A 19,478-nucleotide genomic window follows, 5' to 3' on the forward strand; every position below is an offset into this window, starting at 1 on the left:
GAAACATATTATTACTCTCAAACGTTAATGAAGTTCACGTTTATTAAACGCAGTTCAACAGAAACACGCTACCAAAACACTATGGCAGACATTGTAATTTGAGTGCAAATTTTGTGCAACAATATTTGTTCAGGGAAATTCCTTTAACAATACAATTGACTGAACTCTACAACATGGTGATTTAAGTGGTTAACAAAAATAACACAACACAAGTAATGTGAATAATTAAAATAAGAACCATCAATGTAGATCAATCTTGTGAAAGCTACTTCATTTTGAAAATAATAGATAAACCGATATTTACAAATTAATAATTACTTCATATGCAAATATTGACACTTGTGCAACTGAATAAAACACTTTGTATGCATATCATTAAATACAAAAAAAACAACACTTCTACAGAAGTGTTTAAAATAGCACAGTATACACATGATAAAAACACTTGGAGGTAGAAATAGTCTTATCAAGCTTCCAGCACAGAGGTCTTTCTCATAGCCTCAATCCACCTGTTAAAAATAATAATTACTATAATCAATACAAATGACAAATTAATGCATTAATGATTAACAGTGTAAGTTTACCTCTCTGCTATTTGCTCATCATCAGCTTTAAAAATGTAAAAAACTTTGTCTTTGTGGACGAGTCTAAATTGTAACTTTGAGTCCGACTTCACTGTTAGGCCTAACAGTGGTTGACTTTTCAAGGCAGCAACATCCTGGATGAGAATAAATTCATGTTAGGTGTAAACATAGAAAAAGTTGTCTGCAATACTGAGTATTCACCTCACTGGCAGCATATGTGTACAGAACCATTCCTTTGATGACAAACCACATTCTCTTTCCCTGCTTTTTGTTAGGTTTAATTCTCTCTAAATATCCACTCATGGTAGAATTAATTGTATTTGCAGACACCTGAAACAATAAGAAATATTTTATAAGCTGCAATGACATTATTTGCAACTTAGCTGATACAGATAAGAAGAGACCTCTTACCTCTGTGAGATGAGCAGGGATTTTCTTGTGTTTACGGTTAAAAGCAAAAGCAGTTTTGTTGCTCGCTGTACACGATATGGCCTTTTCATCTGGAAATTACATTAACAGTTTTCAAATCAAGGCCATAAGTCCACAGTACTCAAATGAGGAGTGTATGATACATGTATCCTTACTTTCTTGTTTCTGAAGCACAACAAAACACTGGTCACACACTCGTGCCCACTGGCCTTTTAGATATTTAAGGCGGTATTTATTGGTGGAACAAGACTGACACACAACCTAATATGACACAAAAAAATAGAAATGATTGTTATTTTCTGGTAAATAGTGTTAAAACTTATTTTCACTTCACCTTTCCACATGCGCGGCAATGATGTCGCCTCCATGTTAGAGTAAACTCGCACGTACAGATCATGCACATTGTTGCTCTTGGGTCCGGGATCCATATAGGAGCCTTTGAACCAAGAGCAGCACCAATTTCAATTTCCACCTGTTTAACGAAAATAAACCAGAAATAGGTTATTAGTTAGGGTATCAAAATCATATGCTGCTGCTTCAATTTTCAAGTTGTAAAAAAGACTAAATGTATTTCATTAACAACTTGTGCATATTATGGTCAAACAAAGAAGTACTGTTGTTCAAATGTGTCTGTGTTTTTTAAGTGATATTACAATTTACATATTGCTATTCTATATAATATTGTAATAATATTGTGATATTTTTGATCATGTGAAGGACCTGGAGATTCCCAACAAACCTTGTCCGAAGTTTTGCCTGGGATAAAACTGGTCTTTTTCTTTGTAAAGTCACTGATTGCTGTAGAAAACGCCTCAAGCCATTTTTCTCTTTCTGTGGCTGAGCTGCAGTAACAACAAAGAATGTTACTTATAACTGAAAAATAACCTACCCTGATGTATATAATGAGGTAGAACAAATGTGCTATGAAACTTTAACTCTGAACTGTACATAGACATTATGCAAAATGTTTTACTTTGTTTATTAAGGATCTGTCTTACCTGGCTGAACAGATGAAGGAGCGCTCTACACTCTCAATTATGAACTCATTTTGGAAAGCCTCTAGGGATGGTTTTTTGACCTGCAAGTATTTGCAATATAAAAATAATATATTAACAATAATAGTAACAATAATAAAAGAAACTGAGAAACTCACCTTCATTCCAGCCAGAGATAGCATTTTTTTAACCTTAAACTGGCCTGACTGGACAGGAATGGTGTACAGCAGCATGTCATTAAACTAAAAACAATACAACAAATAAGCACAATTTAGTATTTTGTAAAGCATCAAAACATATATTTTTTATTTACTGTACCAGAAAAATCATTCTGGGCTGCATTGTTTTCCTGGAAAGTTTATTGACTACCCCTTCTTTCAGAAAAACCTAAAAAAAGAGAAAGATTTGTCACGTAGTGTATCTTAATATGTTACGCTATATATAAAGCATAACCTACTACACTCACCCTGCCTGGCTGGACAATTTCATGATTGCCAATGAGTCTGCACTGCACTTGAATCAACTTCTGAAAGATATCCTACAGAGAAAAATATGATCAGATCAACATTGATGTGTATTTAAATAATTTATCTTGCATTATTCATTACCCTACATACCCCTTGCTTCATGATGTCATTGGCGTGGTTGGCAACTTCCTTCACAATAACAAGTGCCTCTGTTGGATACATTACATTTTAAGAATATAATTAACATTTAGCAGCTATTGCTTTTACTAGAACTTTATCAAAATGGTCAAAATGATACCTTGTGTGTCCTTATAATCAGCAGAGTCTTCCAATAAGTTTTTGAGATAGTCTAAAAGTCAATTACAAAACAGCAATGATAAGCATCTGCATGTCAGAATCATCATCTGCATTCCACAGTATTACCTATATGGAACAGTTTGTGTGTTATGTAATATAATTAGCTATTATACAGGGACATTCCTTTGATTTTGAGACAAGCCATTTGCCAGCCACACAACTGTAAGACTTACAGTAAATCGTATTTTGAGCTGAACATTTAAATCCTATTATACAAGTTGAAGAATATATTTTAATACCAAATGCAATTCACTTTTTGAACAACAGAGGGCAGTATGGAATTATCTTTATGGATAATTACAGCAGGTTATAATGCCTACCTTTGGGACAATTACATTTAAAACTGTTAACCTTTCTTATCAAAACGTGATTGCACTGAATTAGAAGAAAAAAGTGAGAAATTAATTTACCTGTAAGCAGCAGCTGATATTGTGGTATTCTCTGAACAGGCTTAAGGAGATAATGTTTCAAAGCCAAGTTGGCACAACGTGGACTTGCCTGTAAAAGTAACACATTGGATTAATTTCCCGGAACAACAGTGAAACTATTTAAACTGCACCACATTGAAACAAACAGGTTTAGTGAGTCTCCTTGCCTCAAACTCTCGAACGACTGCAGCAAATGCCGGGTTCTTCTTTATCTGCTCATCCAGTAGAGTCACATTCTTGTCAAACTCACGGATGTAGTTGGAGTACATCTTCAAAAAAGCCCCTTTTTTTACAAAGATATCTGCCACCTTTGAGTTCTCTCCCCTGCACAAAGAATAATAATTAAGTTGGATTAAACTCTTAATGAAATCTTCTGCAACAATCACTATGGCATGAGAGGGATTATGTCATAACTTATGTCCAGTGACAAGTCATGTCATAAAAGTCATTTTTCAACCAAAATGTGCTACATTAGTCAAAGATTTAAATAACAATGCTTTGTGAGTGATATTATTTTGGGAAATTCTGCTTCCCATTTTTAAAAAAGGAATAATGCAGCATAACAATAATCAAGTCACAAGCATTCTGAAAAATAACTCAACTACACTTCAAACTTCAATAATAACCAACTTTTTATTGACTACTGAGTAACTTAAGCACAGTGACTACTGAGTAATTTAAGTGCCATCAGGCCAAGTTACAGGTCAGATTTTTGGAAGGGCGACATTGTTTACATTAAGAATTTGTACCTAAATAAGCATTTGTATTGCTGTCAGGCAACAATGAGTGTTTAGGAACGTGGCCAATAAAACAGGTGTGTTATTATTAAATATTAACTCTTTAGGTCAGTAGTAGTAGCCTGCAAACATGTAATGCAATGTGCGTGTCCTTTGGCAAGACACATCATTTATGAATGTATGAAAAATGATTAGAATATACCATTATTATTATTTTATTTTATTCAGGTTGGATAGTGTTAAATGTGTTTTCATAATTACCAGGTAGCGACTCTTTGCTGCAGCTCGTTCAGCAGTTGTTGGTTTAGTTCATAGAGCTGTGGGAGATAGAACAAGATCTGGTCCAACACCTGGTCTTCAATCACAGGTTTTCCACTATTATGGGATGCAGCAAACACAGCATTGCGAAAGTCCTGCATAACAATATTAACATACACATTATAGATGCCCTTCTCAACATTTAAGGACAACACTTTACTCATACACAGCTGTAGTTACCACCAAAAGAAACTGACTCGGAATAAAGTCATTCAAAAATAGTATTCTGAATATAGATTTTTGGTAAATGTATTTAGTCACTTCCCAAAAACTTAAGAGCCAACCACTCATAAACAAACCTCACAGTAAATATCTGTGCACTTTGAATCAGCACAAAACACTTTTGCTTGACGGCCAGAGGGGGGTGTTTTCTACTTGTTTTTGATGATGTAGTGACTTTTTGCCAGATAATGGAAAATGGGCATAATTAGAGTGCTGTGTAAAGTGAGCGTGTGCCACAAAACTGTTCTTGTGGCTTTAACATCTCCTCCTACACGCCACATGTGCAGCTGGAGTGTCGTATGTACAAAAACTAAAGGAAAATGCTGATGTGTTTCAATTAACTGCTTTAGTAAGTGTTTTATAAAATAGACAAATAGGCAAAAGGACCAAGATCCCATTTTAGTCAATGAACAGTATAAAAATATAGTATGTTCATGGTGCAGCTAGGAAGCACAGGATGACAAGATTCAACACAGTTTCTCGAATTTATAACAATTTAAAAGCTTATTTTCTTAGGTTTGTGGCCCATGTTTGGACAATACCAAGAATAGTAAGCCTTTATATGTTTACTTTTAAATCATGTTGAGAGGAGCATTTGGGACACCTGTTCAGAATGAATTGAGGAGGTTCTCTTCTCAAATCTAGAACAATTGTCTGGTTATTTAAAAGGGAAATGAACACTAAAATATTACCAAGGCACTTTAATCTTCAAACTTACTTTAAACAGCTTCAGGAATCTTATGAGGTTTAATCTGTTTATGTAATTTTTGTTTGGATTTGATCATGTTTACCAGTTAGGCTTAATGCTACAGACTACAATTGCAAAGAAAACTGGAAAACCATATGGAATGTGAACCATGTGGGCTAGACCTCAGCCTTATGGTACACTCTTAGTTTTATTCCCTCTTATGGGGTGTGCCTCAGTGGACAGCCTAATTAAATACATATGGGGAATGTGGGTTTTGACAGTGGATGAGCAGCAGACACAATATACAAAAGTCAACTCCTTTGTATGTTGTATGAGATGTATTGGTCTACTTACAACATGAAGTAGCTTGAGGACATTGACAAACCTATGAGAAAAAAAGAATACATTTAGACCATCAGCACTTGATCTACTGTGATGAATGGTATACAGTAACTCATGGTTTATAAACCCACTTGACCCATTTTAAAATAGAAAAGACAAAGGGTTGACACTCATGACTGAAAGAGCATTTGCCTTAGAATAGCTGATAAAACTCAAGATGAAACTGAAAAGTCTAGTTTTATCCAGTTTTTTTTCCAGTGTCGAAACTCGTGTAAATGTGTATCAAGTTTCAATACAAATGTTAGTATTGATTAGTGTCTTATTTTAGATATTTCTGACAACCCTACTCAGAACTAGAAGATATCTTTAGTCTAGTACGAGGTCTATACCTTTTGAATACAACCCTAACACATTGCAGTGTACAATTTTAGATATGCAAAGTATTATAGAAAAAAAAGTTAAAGCAGTTCTTACACATTCTCAGAAGTCATTATTTCTGTGGCAATGTGTTTTATCTTTTCTTTTCTCCTCATCAAAGTCTGAAACACATAGAAGCACATACTATTACTGCAAAAACTCATATTGATAGATGAACACACAACTGCAATGTACTCCTAGATGATAAAGCTTTCACTGTTTTATTAATATAATGTTTCCTTTGTCTGCAGCAGCTGTTGAGGTCAAATAAAATGAGCAAACAATGTGTCAAAAAATGATGTATACTTCTTCCCTATAGGCCCCTGTGTACAAACTGTTATCACTAAGACCTTGCAGAGTACAGCCCTGTGTGTTAGCTTAGGTAAATGTATTTAGCCATATCTTGGGACTAATGTCAAATATAAAGGTCCTCACCGCACTCTCCACTATTTGTTCAGGCTCTTCTCCTTTACTGGACACTGAGCTTGTATCAAAATCATCATCATACTCTTCATCAGTGGTGTTGCCCATTATGTCTTCATCTGACAGTCTTTCCTCAGCTGTGTAAATCTGGTAGGAAGCTCTGTTAAAATAAGAAGAGAGGGGGAATAGGAGAGAGGATATTGTGCAGCTCTTGGTTCACCCAAACAATATATTTCATAGAACCTTCTGAACAGGTTTACTTTGTATACATTACGGGAAATTATTGTATCAAAAAATAACATATCTAGCATGCTTTAACTCTCAAGGGAAGTACATGTGATACGAAGGCAACTCCCTGTAACAAAGAAGGACAGGGTTGAGCAGTTAGCTACGGTGAATACAGCTGCATGCTTTTAACTAGAGATTGACCAATATGTGTTGTGTATGCAGATCAAGTGATGGCTGATTAAGATCTGACGATATTACCTTAATGATCATTAAGGGTCATGAAAGCCTATATTTTTCACTGAATGGTATCGAATCAATTTGAAATATATCGTATCATACTATATCAAAAAGAAAAAGTACTGTATCAAAATATGTATCGTATCGTGGCCTATGTATCGAGGTATGTCTTGTATTGGCAAAATCTTAATGATACCCAGCCTTATTTGCAAAGTATAATAATAAAAAGAATATCAAATCAGTTGTTTCCCTATAAACCTATAAGAGAGCTGTATAGTCTCATTACGAGTGCCCTCTTCTTACGGACTGAAGCTAATGCTGTTCTAACAGACCTCATGTATTTTATTTAGCCAGGTTGTTGGCCAAAATATAATATTAGCCTATGCTAGAGCTTGAAGACTAATAACCTATACACATAAAGCACAGAGTACATAGAGAACACTCTAATCTGTAAGCCGTACAAGTCAGTGTATTTACACAAATGTAATCCTATTTACAACTGTCAAAACACTGAGCGTAACAAACAACACATAACTTTCATCATTTAAAAAGTGATTCAGAAGAAAAAAATATCATGTGGTAGCATGTGAGTGCAAAATACTTTGTTTTGAAGCTGCATTCTTTGCAGCGTTCACTTGACTGAAGTTTATTGGTAATTCTGGTGCCACCGTGGCCAACAATGGAAAAATATATAATTTTGTGCCTTAATGACCAATCGTGTTATGTCATGTGCACTAGGAGTTAAACTGCTCTGACAGAAATATGATCCAAGAAGCACATGGTTTGTCATTGTCTGGGCATTTATAGACACACTGCAAGTTTGTCATAAACATCCTGGTACTTTCTTTCTCTTACAACTGAAACTATTATGAAAAACAGTGGCACAGTTTTAAACCATCTTTCCTTGTTTAATAAAATATGAGGATAATCTGATATTTAATTATTTTAACTTACAATGCCACAATGCTATATATGAATCATTTCCTTAATCCCACCTTTAACCAATCCAACAAAGGTGACAAAGTGTATTTTACCTGGGATAGTTGTACTGTTCTTCGTGTGGTGGTGCAGTGTTCTTCTCCAGTTTAAAGTATGGCTCCTGAACTTCATACAGACCCTCATCATCATCATCATCGTTAGACATTGGACTTGGCCATACATCTTTCTCCCATGGTGATGTTTTTTCCTCTTCCATGTTGACATTCACATAGTCTTCTATATCCTCATAAACAGGGATGTCTTCATAGTATTCCTGCTGCTCAGTTGCATGATTAAACACTTCTTCATCTAGGCGTTTTTCAATAAGTGGACAGGAAAGCTTGCGCTCACCCTTGTATTCCTGTACCTTTTCATCTTCAGAGCTAGTATCATGCGTCTGACATTCTTTTCCCATGAACTTCTTTAGCTTCAGGTCCAGAAACTTCTTAAACGAGTTCTTTCTGAGTTTTTGAGGGCGAGAGGCATCAGTGCAAGAAAACGACTTGGCTTTGTTAAGACTTGAAGAACGAGATTTGATTGTTTCCGTGGGTTTTGTGGTCATCTCGTTGGTTGGTGGCAATGGCAGCTGCCTCATGATGACTTCTTTAGTATACTGTGAAGGTCGAATCTCCTTTTGTCCAGGTATCTTGGGGTCTTTGTCCTGTACCAATTCCATACTTCTTGTCATTCCACTTTTCCGTCTTAGGGGTTTCTGTGGCGGTAATTTTATCACTTGTTCTTTTGGTTGGACTGGTGAGCTAATAGGGCTGTATACAGAATTGTAGATTGGCTCTTCAATGCTGTCTCCTTTCTCATGCTCATCGTCACTTTTATCAACTGAAAGCTCCATCTCGTGAACATCCCAACCCAAGTCCTCCTCATCTACATCGTCACTGCTAAAACTTTTACTTATGTCAGAGAGAAATGGCTTTTTGTCCGGAGGAGGTGGTGGGGCGTATGTTGGTTTGTGGATGGGCGCAGGGGCGTTTAAATGAGCCGGAGCAGGTGTATTGACAGATACGGATGGGCAGTTCTTCAGTTCTGATGACACCTCACTCACTTCCTGGTTCCCTATCTCGCCCTCCACCTTTTCCTGCTCCTTCACCCGGGGTTTCCGAGGTACAGGGACAGGGGCTGGTTTCCTAGTGGGTGTTGAGTTTTGGATAGTGGTGGATGAACTACAAATTTTGTCTTCTTTTGGTGCAAGTCCAAGTGTTCTTTTAGGAATGACGTTAGTTTTGGCCTCCTGTTGGACTTTGTGAGTTAAAGATGGGCCATTAGTCAAGGGGCTGTAGACAGGTTTGTGATTTTTGATGACAGTCCCATTTGAATTATTCCCTGTTGAATCATTTTGAGTAGTGTTCTCCAATATAGGAGATTTTGACTGATTATTGTTCACAATATTATTATTCTCCACTTTTCTGTGTTCAGTTTCAGTTTTACTTTTGTTTTGTGTTATCAAGTCTTTTTCCATTTTGGCAAATCTTTCATTTTTGATGCATCTGCAGTTTTCATTGCTGCACAAACAAATAGGAATGATATAATCCCAGTTTGGCCGTTTGTTTTCTTGGTGGAGTCCATTTTGAGAGTTTAACAGGCCCACTGTGCTGTCTGGTACAGTTGTCAGCTTCTTAATGGGATTTGGCGGATCAGTCACTTTAGGGAGGATGGGCTTGGGAGCTAGAAGCGGTTTTGGTTTCCGAGCTGTGGGAATAGGTGGCAGCAAGAGGCCCTCTTCTCTCGGAGAAGCAGGGGACAGGCCCGGCTTTGGAAACAGGACAACTTTAGGTTTTGGAGCCACAGGTGGCTTATGATAACCTGAAAGTGAAAAAACAAACAAGACACTTTTGAAATTGTCATGTATTGCACATATTACATTTACAACTTTAAGAGGTGTGTCACTCTGCACTGCAGTAAATAATTTTCTGTCTTGTATTTTTACTTTGCTTTCTCAACAGACAAGTACAAGTGGAAAAGTTATGTAGAACTATTACAAATCCTATTAGAAAGTTTAATTTGGCAAACCTTTGAACAAATCAAATCAGTTGCTTAATGGAAAACTGTATTTTTATTAAACCTCTACATAACATGGCGTGGTTATTTTATATCTCTGGATTTTTATGTTGTCCTGAAGCAAGTTCAAGCATTTAAATCTGCTCTGATCCTAACCCAATGACTGCTTAGTGTAAAGCTCCCATACAGTACCAGGCCACCTCTGCAGGGGTTCAAAAATCACATGGATTTAGTCTGAAACAACACAACTACATGTAGTCCAGCCACTATGGGGCAGGTCCACACAGACAGAAGAGAGGAGGGGGCAGCTGCAAAGTGATGGGAATACCCTTGCAAACTGGTCCAGCTGGTTCATTTGTTTGCATAAACACCTCAAATCTCAAATTATAATAAAAAACTGTATAAATATTATTAATTAGAGTAATAAGTTATAAGATTATTAATCAAATAAAGCTTGATAAACATATTAACATTTGATGAGGGCCAAATTCTAAAGACTTGGCACGTAAAGTATGAAATAAACAGATTAAAACTACCAAAATGACATGTATGTGTGGGTAAGATTTTGTTAGCAGACCCAAAATCAAACCACACCTGTAAACATCATGGACTTTTGAGCTAGCTTACCTGTGTTCAACATATTTCCTTTTTCGCGTTGCTCGTTTGCGCTTTTCTGTAGGAATAACTTAACGTGGCGGTAAATCCAAATCCATTATCCGGCAATAAACCACCAGGAATCAGTGTTAATTAAATTTCTGTCAAGTTTTCCGCTGCTCCAGGTCTCACACTTGTCCATCGGCTCCTTCACTGCCACTGCCTGATCTGACCGCTCCACGCGAGTGAAATCAGCTTCCTTGTGCTTCCCTAAACGCACCACTAGGGGGCATCAGCAGCCAAAGACACACTCCACAAAAACATCTGCTCACTGCTTAACAATGTTGACTTTGTATTGAAACTAATCACTGTCATCAGTCATTTAAATATTTGTGCAAGCAACGTTCAGCAGGTTTATCCAGATTCCAGCATACATTCATTAAGCACTTCAATGTATAGTAATATTAAAGACTTTATGAATCATCTGACAAAAACCCTATGAGTGGCAGTCACTGGATTGGACCACTTCTGAGTCACCTTTGAGGAAGTAAGCATTCACTGATCAGCTGTTTTCATAATGCTGTAATCCTGTAATATGGTCAACTAGTTAATGGAAAAAAACATGTTAGAAAGAAACGAAACACATGACGATACAAACAATGAACATGTTTGTGGTTCTTCAATAGAAATAAAAAATCAAAACCTATATTTGCTTTCAGAAAAACAGGCCAACCAGTCAGGTACAATGGCTTTAAGTTATGCCATTATAAATAAATTTAAAATGCCCAAGAATTAGCTGTTTAGTAAAGAATCAAATGTATACACAGGAATCCAGTGAAAAGGTAGTTTAAATGAAATCTGTGTCGTTTAACAATTCAGCAATTAAAAACTAAATATTATTGGCCAATTAGACAAATGTTCTGAATGATCAAATATCCTACAGGAGGGGTCAAATGAACATTTACCACAGGTGTATGTATTTATTATGTGCAGACAAGGCTGTGTGGCAGTCACAAGATAGAAAGGGTCTTCTTTTTTAACTGGGGAATTATCACCTCTGGACCTACAAAATAAGAAAATATAAAATTGTAAAGCATGTTTATAAAGGTCAGTTCAAATGATGATAGCTTTTACATGAGACTTTTCCATTACGTCACTTATGTCACTTTTTTTGGATTCTTTCCTCGTATAGTGGATGATGAAATGTCTTTAGCTGCAACAGTATGAATTTTGTCACTAAGAAAAAAACAAAGCAAACATAGTTAAACACTATGTTCACCATTGCATAGTAAACTATTATTATGAGGGGCGGTGCTATAAAGCTAATAATTATAATTATACCTCACCTGAACTTGAAGTCTGGAGAGAGGTATAAGCCTGATCTGTAGTGTCCTCTGGCTTTGGAGATTTGATTTTCAATGTTTTTAATTGGGCAGCTGTGATCACTGTAGTCAATGTAACCATTAAACAACAGTTTCCCTTTGATGTACATCTGTTAAAAAAGAACACTTAATAAAACATGATTGCATTTTATTAAATATATCAATCATGTCTTTGTTTGTCTCTGTCATAGTATTTTGAATTACAATAGTGTACATACTATTTTACTATATGCAACCTTGAAGTTTTCCACCATCTGAGAGTTTTGTTTTTCTAAATAAATATTGGCAGCTTTCCAAATCATTATGCGAAATTGAATACATTAAATAAATCATCTTAACAGGCTTTTTCATCTTGTAGCCAAATCTTTAGAGCTGCTGTCACCACTTTGAGTATTAAATATTAGCCTTGCAGTTTGTACTTAAGTAGGCCCATTCTTTACTGACAATATAATGATCAATGGCTTTAGGTTTATACCCCCTGTTTTCACCTCATCCCAGCAACTGCTTTCCTCCAAATGATCACTGCTGCCCTCTAGTGGTCTTACACATTACAATAAAGCCCTGTGGCCAAATCTGCAGTGGGGTTGTACTGACCAGGATCATCCCAGGAGCTGCGTTGTGCCGCTGCTGCAGTAGAGATTTTTGTGCCTCATAACAGGGCTTTGGTATTGAAATCTCATATCTCACAAGTCGAAATGAATCCACCTGACTCTAAAAAACACACACAACAATAATCCTGTATCTATTAGGTTCATAATTAATTTAAAAGCAATGAAGGCATAGTAATGTGCACAAAAGGTCTAAAAAGTATGTAACGGTATTTACAGAATATTTTAGTATATTCAAATTCTATCAAAATTAAAGTCAAGGCTATAAAGAAAAAAGATACTTGCAACAAACAACAACTACGGGTAGTTTTAAACATTAGATTCATATCCATTCTTCATATTTCTGACAAGATCTTTTTGTTCTAAGTCTGAAGCAAAAAGGCCTGTAAAGGTTATGGTACACAAGCACTAGTAATTTAAATTTGTTTAAATTATTGAGTACAAATTTTTTCAAAAGAATAATTTGGCATAATCTGTATAATCACCTTCACCTATTCTGTTCTTAATAACCTGGCTTCTATACCTTTTGCCAGTACTGGACATCAGAGATACACTGTGCTGACTGAAGTTATTTATCCTTTTTTGTAGATAATGCAAAGTGTGTTGTCCTTGGTGTATTAGTTACAAGAACACTCGTTGTATTTGCTGATGAAAGTGAATGTTCTCGTAACCTTCTGGAGAAAAGGTACATTGAGTTATTTGAGTTGTTTCTGCAGCGGTCACACCTGAGTGCACGGCGTCATCCGGTGCTTGTTCCTCCTCCTGTAGAGCTGCTCCAGTGCGTCGCTGCCCGGCGCGTGGGGGTAAAGATTCTGGCATGTCACACACACAATCAGCATCTGGTGACTGTGAGGAGGCTGGCCCAAAATAAAGAGATCATACTCCAAGTCTGTGACCAGTGGCATTGTTAACGGGCTACAGCTGCATCGCCTCTGTGTACTGTTTCCACTCAGGGCGGCTCGCAGCAGGACGGGGCAATGAGTGAGAGGGGCAAAGGAGGTGAAGGGCAGTTGGATAGGGTATGAGACACATGAGGCCTGTTGATCTGGGTCTACTGGAAGTATCACTGACCTAAAATAAAAAATCAGGAAACATATTAAGAATCGTTGCTAGTATTTCACAACATACTAAAGTCTTACTCCCGCTTGATGCTGCCATAAAACTGAACAGGTCCAATCCATGTGACGGGAGATTCCTCCTTGGTGCGTTTTTTCTGTGGACTGCTGAAACACAGACAAATGTTCAGTATGAGACAAATGTTCAGTACAGCAATGTGGAAATGTATTTTGTTATGGTCTCATTGATCTAATAAAGTACTTTGATCAACTTTATAATTATGTTACCAAAGCCGGTAGGGCATGTTTTTAAATAATGATAGTATAATAATGACAGTTTCATACATTGTGGATTCATCACTACCCAAAGCTGCCCTGGGGTAGACTGAAGAAAGTGTGGCTGTCAGTCTGTGCCTACTGCCCCTCAAACCATACCACCAATCAGTCACTCCCTCATCACATTCATATATAGCTTAAGTGAGTAAAGTTTCTTATCTAAGGAAAAACACAACAACAATATGCAGTCATTGGAGCTGGGATCAACCAACAAACTTTGAGGTCAACGTACAAGTTCTCTAACCTCTGAGTCAATTTCTATAAGTACGTTCAACGTTGATTTTACCTGTAGCGTTTTAAAGCCTTATTGTGATTCTTTGGTCCTGGTGCTGACCGTTGTCCGTGTAGCCCCTCCTCCTGTGTTGGGGTGGGCTCAGGGTTTGTGCGCTCAGGTGAGTTGAGAGAGGGCAAAGCGGCTGACTGTACCTCCCTCTTCAGCCTGGACCTCGGTGGGACATCTGGCATGCGCTGCATGTTGGGACATTTGATCCCTGAAGGAGAGGGAGAGGTCAGTGAGAAACGCACACAGACACTGACTGACACAAGTGACCGTGAACAAGATCCTGATTGAACAATTCAATAATGTTGAGATTGCAGGAGGAAGTGATAATGTATGTTTTTGCTTCACAGATCATCAAGACACTATTAGCAACTTTCTCATTTGCTCTTCCATTGTTTCAGTTAGAATTTAAGGCTGATTTGAGTGCAGCAACTATGAGTTTACTTTTACACAGTAGACATTCTGCACGAGTAACCTCCATTTAGGTCTGTGTAATCCCTCAGTGTATGATCCATAGCAAAAGTTCAATTCTGTCAACTGGACAAAAACTGTTGACAGAAGTTGACAGAATTAAAATTTTTCTTTTGCTCAAATTTGGTCCAATTACAACAATATTTAAAAAAAATGATATAAGTCAGACTTTAGATAGAAGGAAGCTAGTGCATGGTAGCACCAGAAGGACATGTACACTTCTTGGTTATATATTTTTATTCTCCTGCTGTTCTCAAACATTGTGTTGCAACACTGGAATTCCCATTGAGGATCAAATAAAGGTTCTTATCTTATCTGGTCTTAAAAGTATATTTGAAATTCAAAACTGGTGCATAGAGTACTTGATACCAATGGCCATGCAGTAGAAGTCCAGCCACGATTCCAAAATGCACTGTACTCGCTCTTGGATCTTCCTCAGCTCCCTAGTGGCTCGCCCCTCCCTCCTCCAAACAGACACTGCCTCCTCCGGCCGGTCCACTGCTCTGACCATCTGTGGGATGTCCTGTGAACATAAAAACATCTGCCAGGCACCATCACATGCATAAGAGGACATACTGTATGATAGAGTGCTGCAAGAGTCATATGCATAGGCTCTTAGATAACCTTTACTTACACATGTCCCATTGTTGTCTGTGCAGAGGTATGGAGAGTGAGCCCTGAGGAGATCTTGGGCCGTATCAGAGGAGAATGGAGTGTTAGACTGCAAAAAAGGCTGGACAAAGCATAGTTATGTCAATTTATTTTGAAGAATATATGAATCCATATAAGCACCAATTTTACCACTATGTTTGCTGTGTTGGAGCTTGATAATGCAGAAATAGATAGCTGTACAAGTTCATTGTCACACTTAAAGTTGAGCATGGCAGAAGAACCACTGAACAAGTCCAGAGATATCTCATCAGAAATCTAAAACAGAAATAAAAAAAAAGTTAATATAGCAAGTAGTCATCTGGGAATAATTTCTAGCTGCTGGGAACTTTTCTCTCTTTCTCTATAGTTTTCCTGCCTACTATAGGCCATCCTACACAATGTCTTAAACAATTAATACACTTAACCAATTAACAACATTTTGGATTACCTTGGCCTTTCTTCTCTATTAATCCAGTCTTAAGACCATCACAAATACACATTAAGCTCTACCTAACTTTTTAAAGTGATGTCAAACAGCTACATTTTAACACAATGTTGTATTTTACCCATATTACAATCCGTCTTTTGGAGAATACTGTAGACCAACTCCACTCCTTGGTTACACAGCCTCGGTGGTCAAATATAAGCCCACCTTCCTGGTCCCAGACTGCTGAAACGGCAGAACTGGAGGATATCACATAGGCTGTCACATAATGCAAAGACAATAAAACATTATAGAAACACTTAGCACGATACTGTACCTGTGTGGGTGCATCACGGTACCATGTCCAGACGCTGTAATAGTTGCAATGATCATGGGAGGGTCACTATCAGAAAACACATTGGAGTAAAAACCTCCAGGAGGCTGACCGGAGCAGCTTTGGCACACCGCCATACAACCAGACGGGTAGCTGAGGAGGCAGGTCACAGAGTCACAGGTCAATTGCAGTGGCGTGATTTCCATATGCCTTACACTGCATAAGCACTCAGACAACAGCTAATGAATATACATGATGTGGTGAGATAGGTACTATATTATGGAGGAGCCATCACTGATCTGGTAGTGTAGCTTCTGTTGGTTCTTCTGAGTGTCCGACAGCTGCATATCAGGGATCTGAGGCAAACCGTTTAATAAAATCGCAGGATGGGCTTTGGTCTTTTCACTTTTATCTCTATGTTGTGGCTGTGGATTCCCATAGTGGCGTAGTAATATTGGCCGTTTAGGTTCTGATGATGATACTCTGTGAACAGAACATGTGAATGCATGTCTAAAAAGCAATACAGTGAAATTGTGATAGTGTTACCCACATAGGACTTCGTGCATCCTGTAGACGCTCCAGAGCCCACTTATACAAATGGATGTCCTCAAGGCCTGGTATATGGTGTTGCTGTATTACCCAGTCTGAGTACAAATAGAAAAATAAAGTATAATCAAGCCTTTTACATGTTACTAAATCTGATGGCTATATCTATTCATTTCAGTTTTTTCCTACCTTGATCATGATTGCTCTGGTTTAAAATTGAGAAACTAAGAGATGTTGAGCTGAGATCTGTAAAAGAAAAAAAAATACTGTGTAACATTGCTATATAACTATTGCCTCACAAGTCCACAATGATATCTCTCTATATGGAGTAGTCTGTATTCTGGATCCCAGGCAAGTATATCTTAGTTTACACACCAAAGGCAAGAGTATAATGAGTTTGAAATAATTACTATGACGCTATAAATAACTTAAGAAACTTGTACTACTATTATTCTTTAAATGTATAAAGGCATACTTATACATACTTATAGAGATTATATATACTATGTGTTTTCAGAATGTCTATTACATCAAGACCATATGATTGATCTTTTTTGCCTATAGTCTGGCTGTTATTTCACTATTTACTACTAACTACATAAATCATGACACCTCATTCTTCTTAATACTGAAATATTACTTTGAACAGATTCATTTGATGCATTATCGATTTGTTGGAAGCCGAACTTGGTGCTGACTGGTAAAATCAATTTTTATCTACTTTCCTTCCTATTTATAAAGCTTTAATGCAATAATCTAGCAAATAGATACTACTTCACATTGGCGTGTTTCCTGTACCTTTGCATGCACGGGACTTTCTCTTCTTCACACATACACTGGTGCTGCTGACTTGCGGTTTAACTTGACAAGTGGGTACTTCTCTGTACCGTTTTTGATTGGTTGACAGGGGTCGTGGGGATAAATCTATATTTGATGATGCCAGAGATTTTCTGTGTTTCTCTAAGTGCTGTGTAGCAGGCAGCAGTCGGGCCCCTGCGGTCAGCTCCTGCCAGGTGTAGTGGAGGATGTTCACAAGCCCGTGAGGAAGTCGACCTTCAGCGCTCCACTTGTGCTGTGAAAGAACATGAGCCAGTTCACTGAGTAACTGTGGGGCTGTGCGCTTATGTGCGTCCATCACGTTCTGTTCTTTTAGGCTAAAAACAGATGAAGAGATCTCAGGTCTATCCTCCTCTTGTACTTCACCTGGCAGCACCTTGGGTAAGTCACTGTTCAAAGAGACCAGAGAAACACTTTACTATACATACATATCAGATTTTACAAAAACCTAGTCTTACTACTATCATTTTAAAATCTTCTAACAATTTGGGATGAACGATACACTGATAGATGGATAGTATCATCAAGACAAGATCGGGACTAAAAAGGTAGGTATTCAATTCCTTTTACCTATGCAATCAAATGATAGGTCACAGTCAAAAGAAGCCAGTGCACCACCAGTGACATAAAAAAAACTGTCACTGGTGGTGCACTGGCTTCTCACTTTGGCTACTAGAAATTCCTGCCTCATCCACTATTTTGAATAAGCTGTTTGAACATGTAAAACCATACTATAATAATCAGTTCAATCAATCAAGTCTGTTCTGCTTCTAGAGAAAAAATGCAAAAGGAAAAAATCTTTGAAAAGTAGTTGAAAAGGTGATTCAGATAAAGTCCCAATTTCTGCTGTTTTAAACCCAAGCTGTGATCATTTGTGTGTGTGTGGGGGGGGGGGGGGGGGTTAGGGTGTGTATGTATGTATGTGTGTATGTATGTATGTTTGTGTGTGCGTGTGTGTATGTATGTATGTGTGTGTGTGTATGTATGTGTGTATGTATGTATGTATGTATGTATGTATGTATGTATGTATGTATGTGTGTATGTATGTATGTATGTATGTGTGTATGTGTATGTGTGTATGTGTGTGTATGTATGTGTGTATGTATGTATGTATGTATGTATGTATGTATGTATGTATGTATGTATGTATGTATGTATGTATGAATGTGTGTATGTGTGTGTATGTATGTAATAATACCTTTTCTCTTTGTTTTCTGTTTGACTTTCTTTCTTACTCTCCCCATTCAGGTCCAAGTTAGCACGTCTTCCTTTATTTCTGTGTTTTAGTCTTGTTGGCTGTAAAATAAAAATAAAAATAAAAATAAAAATCAACATATGCTATAATTAATTCTTTCTAGCTGTTATGCCAACATCTGAATATAAAGAATCATTGTAAACCCATCCAGTTGTATATGTTATCTCACCTGATCAAAGAAGTACACAGGACCAACTGATGTCGTCATGGCTCTCTAAAACTCTCTAAAACACGCGCACAGAAGTATCTTAAACACGTCCCTGGGCTGCCCGACCTTCAGAAAACACCCTATTTGTTGTAGTGCACCCCCATACCTGCCCTTTAGACCCTCATTGTATGGTAGTGTCTGCGGATACTTTTACATGAGCCCCTGGAGCTGCACGGGACCCGTCGCCTGGAGACAGACTTTAACGGACATTACACAGGTCACGTGATCAGGGGTAACCGGAGAAGAGGGGTCACGCGCGTTTATGTAGGCTAAGTGTGAATGAGTGCTACAAATGTATGAATGAACCGGAATGAACACATGAATGAAAGATGTCTCTGTAATCCTTGAGTCATCCAGGTATGATCCAGAGTGAAAGAACATTTATCTGCCGAGAAAAATTCAAATCTGTCAACTGGACTGAATGAAAGACTAAAAACAAGAATTAAGCCTAGAAAAACAAAAATAAGACTAAATTAATGTAGTAAATAAATAAATAAATAAATAACTTATACATTTAAAATAGGCCTATTGGTTGAATAATTATAAGCATACTGTTTATCAAATGCGAAAATAAATAAAGGTGGTTTTATTTCTTGTTCTGGGGTTCAAGAAATGAAGACAGATAACAGCTTGA

The 19,478-nt window shown here is 37.4% G+C and overlaps 2 protein-coding genes across 2 annotated transcripts; both read right to left on the minus strand.

Moving 5' to 3' along the window:
- Nucleotides 1–26: 26 nt before the first annotated feature.
- On the minus strand, nt 27–10,733 carry LOC117372780 (FYVE, RhoGEF and PH domain-containing protein 6-like). The gene is made up of 21 exons (XM_033968637.2): nt 10,491–10,733; nt 7,907–9,668; nt 6,420–6,567; nt 6,042–6,106; nt 5,580–5,610; nt 4,259–4,410; nt 3,428–3,584; nt 3,243–3,330; nt 2,774–2,824; nt 2,626–2,684; nt 2,475–2,546; nt 2,327–2,395; nt 2,167–2,250; nt 2,012–2,091; nt 1,753–1,855; nt 1,348–1,485; nt 1,169–1,274; nt 996–1,084; nt 786–914; nt 585–718; nt 27–509 (listed from the first exon to the last, which is right to left on the minus strand). Exons 1-21 carry the CDS (start codon nt 10,501–10,503, stop codon nt 467–469), a joined length of 3,573 nt encoding a protein of 1,190 aa, XP_033824528.1. The 5' UTR covers nt 10,504–10,733; the 3' UTR covers nt 27–466.
- A 775-nt stretch (nt 10,734–11,508) lies between these two features.
- On the minus strand, nt 11,509–18,844 carry LOC129456286 (uncharacterized protein C3orf20-like). Its single transcript, XM_055222213.1, has 15 exons — nt 18,806–18,844; nt 17,432–17,616; nt 16,272–16,481; nt 16,002–16,151; nt 15,807–15,924; nt 15,442–15,516; nt 15,224–15,310; nt 14,959–15,112; nt 14,125–14,329; nt 13,587–13,670; nt 13,173–13,518; nt 12,434–12,550; nt 11,804–11,949; nt 11,624–11,693; nt 11,509–11,520 (listed from the first exon to the last, which is right to left on the minus strand). Exons 1-15 carry the CDS (start codon nt 18,842–18,844, stop codon nt 11,509–11,511), a joined length of 1,998 nt encoding a protein of 665 aa, XP_055078188.1.
- Nucleotides 18,845–19,478: the final 634 nt, after the last annotated feature.

Source organism: Periophthalmus magnuspinnatus, chromosome 6 (assembly GCF_009829125.3).
Source record: "Periophthalmus magnuspinnatus isolate fPerMag1 chromosome 6, fPerMag1.2.pri, whole genome shotgun sequence".
Lineage (NCBI taxonomy): Eukaryota > Metazoa > Chordata > Actinopteri > Gobiiformes > Gobiidae > Periophthalmus > Periophthalmus magnuspinnatus.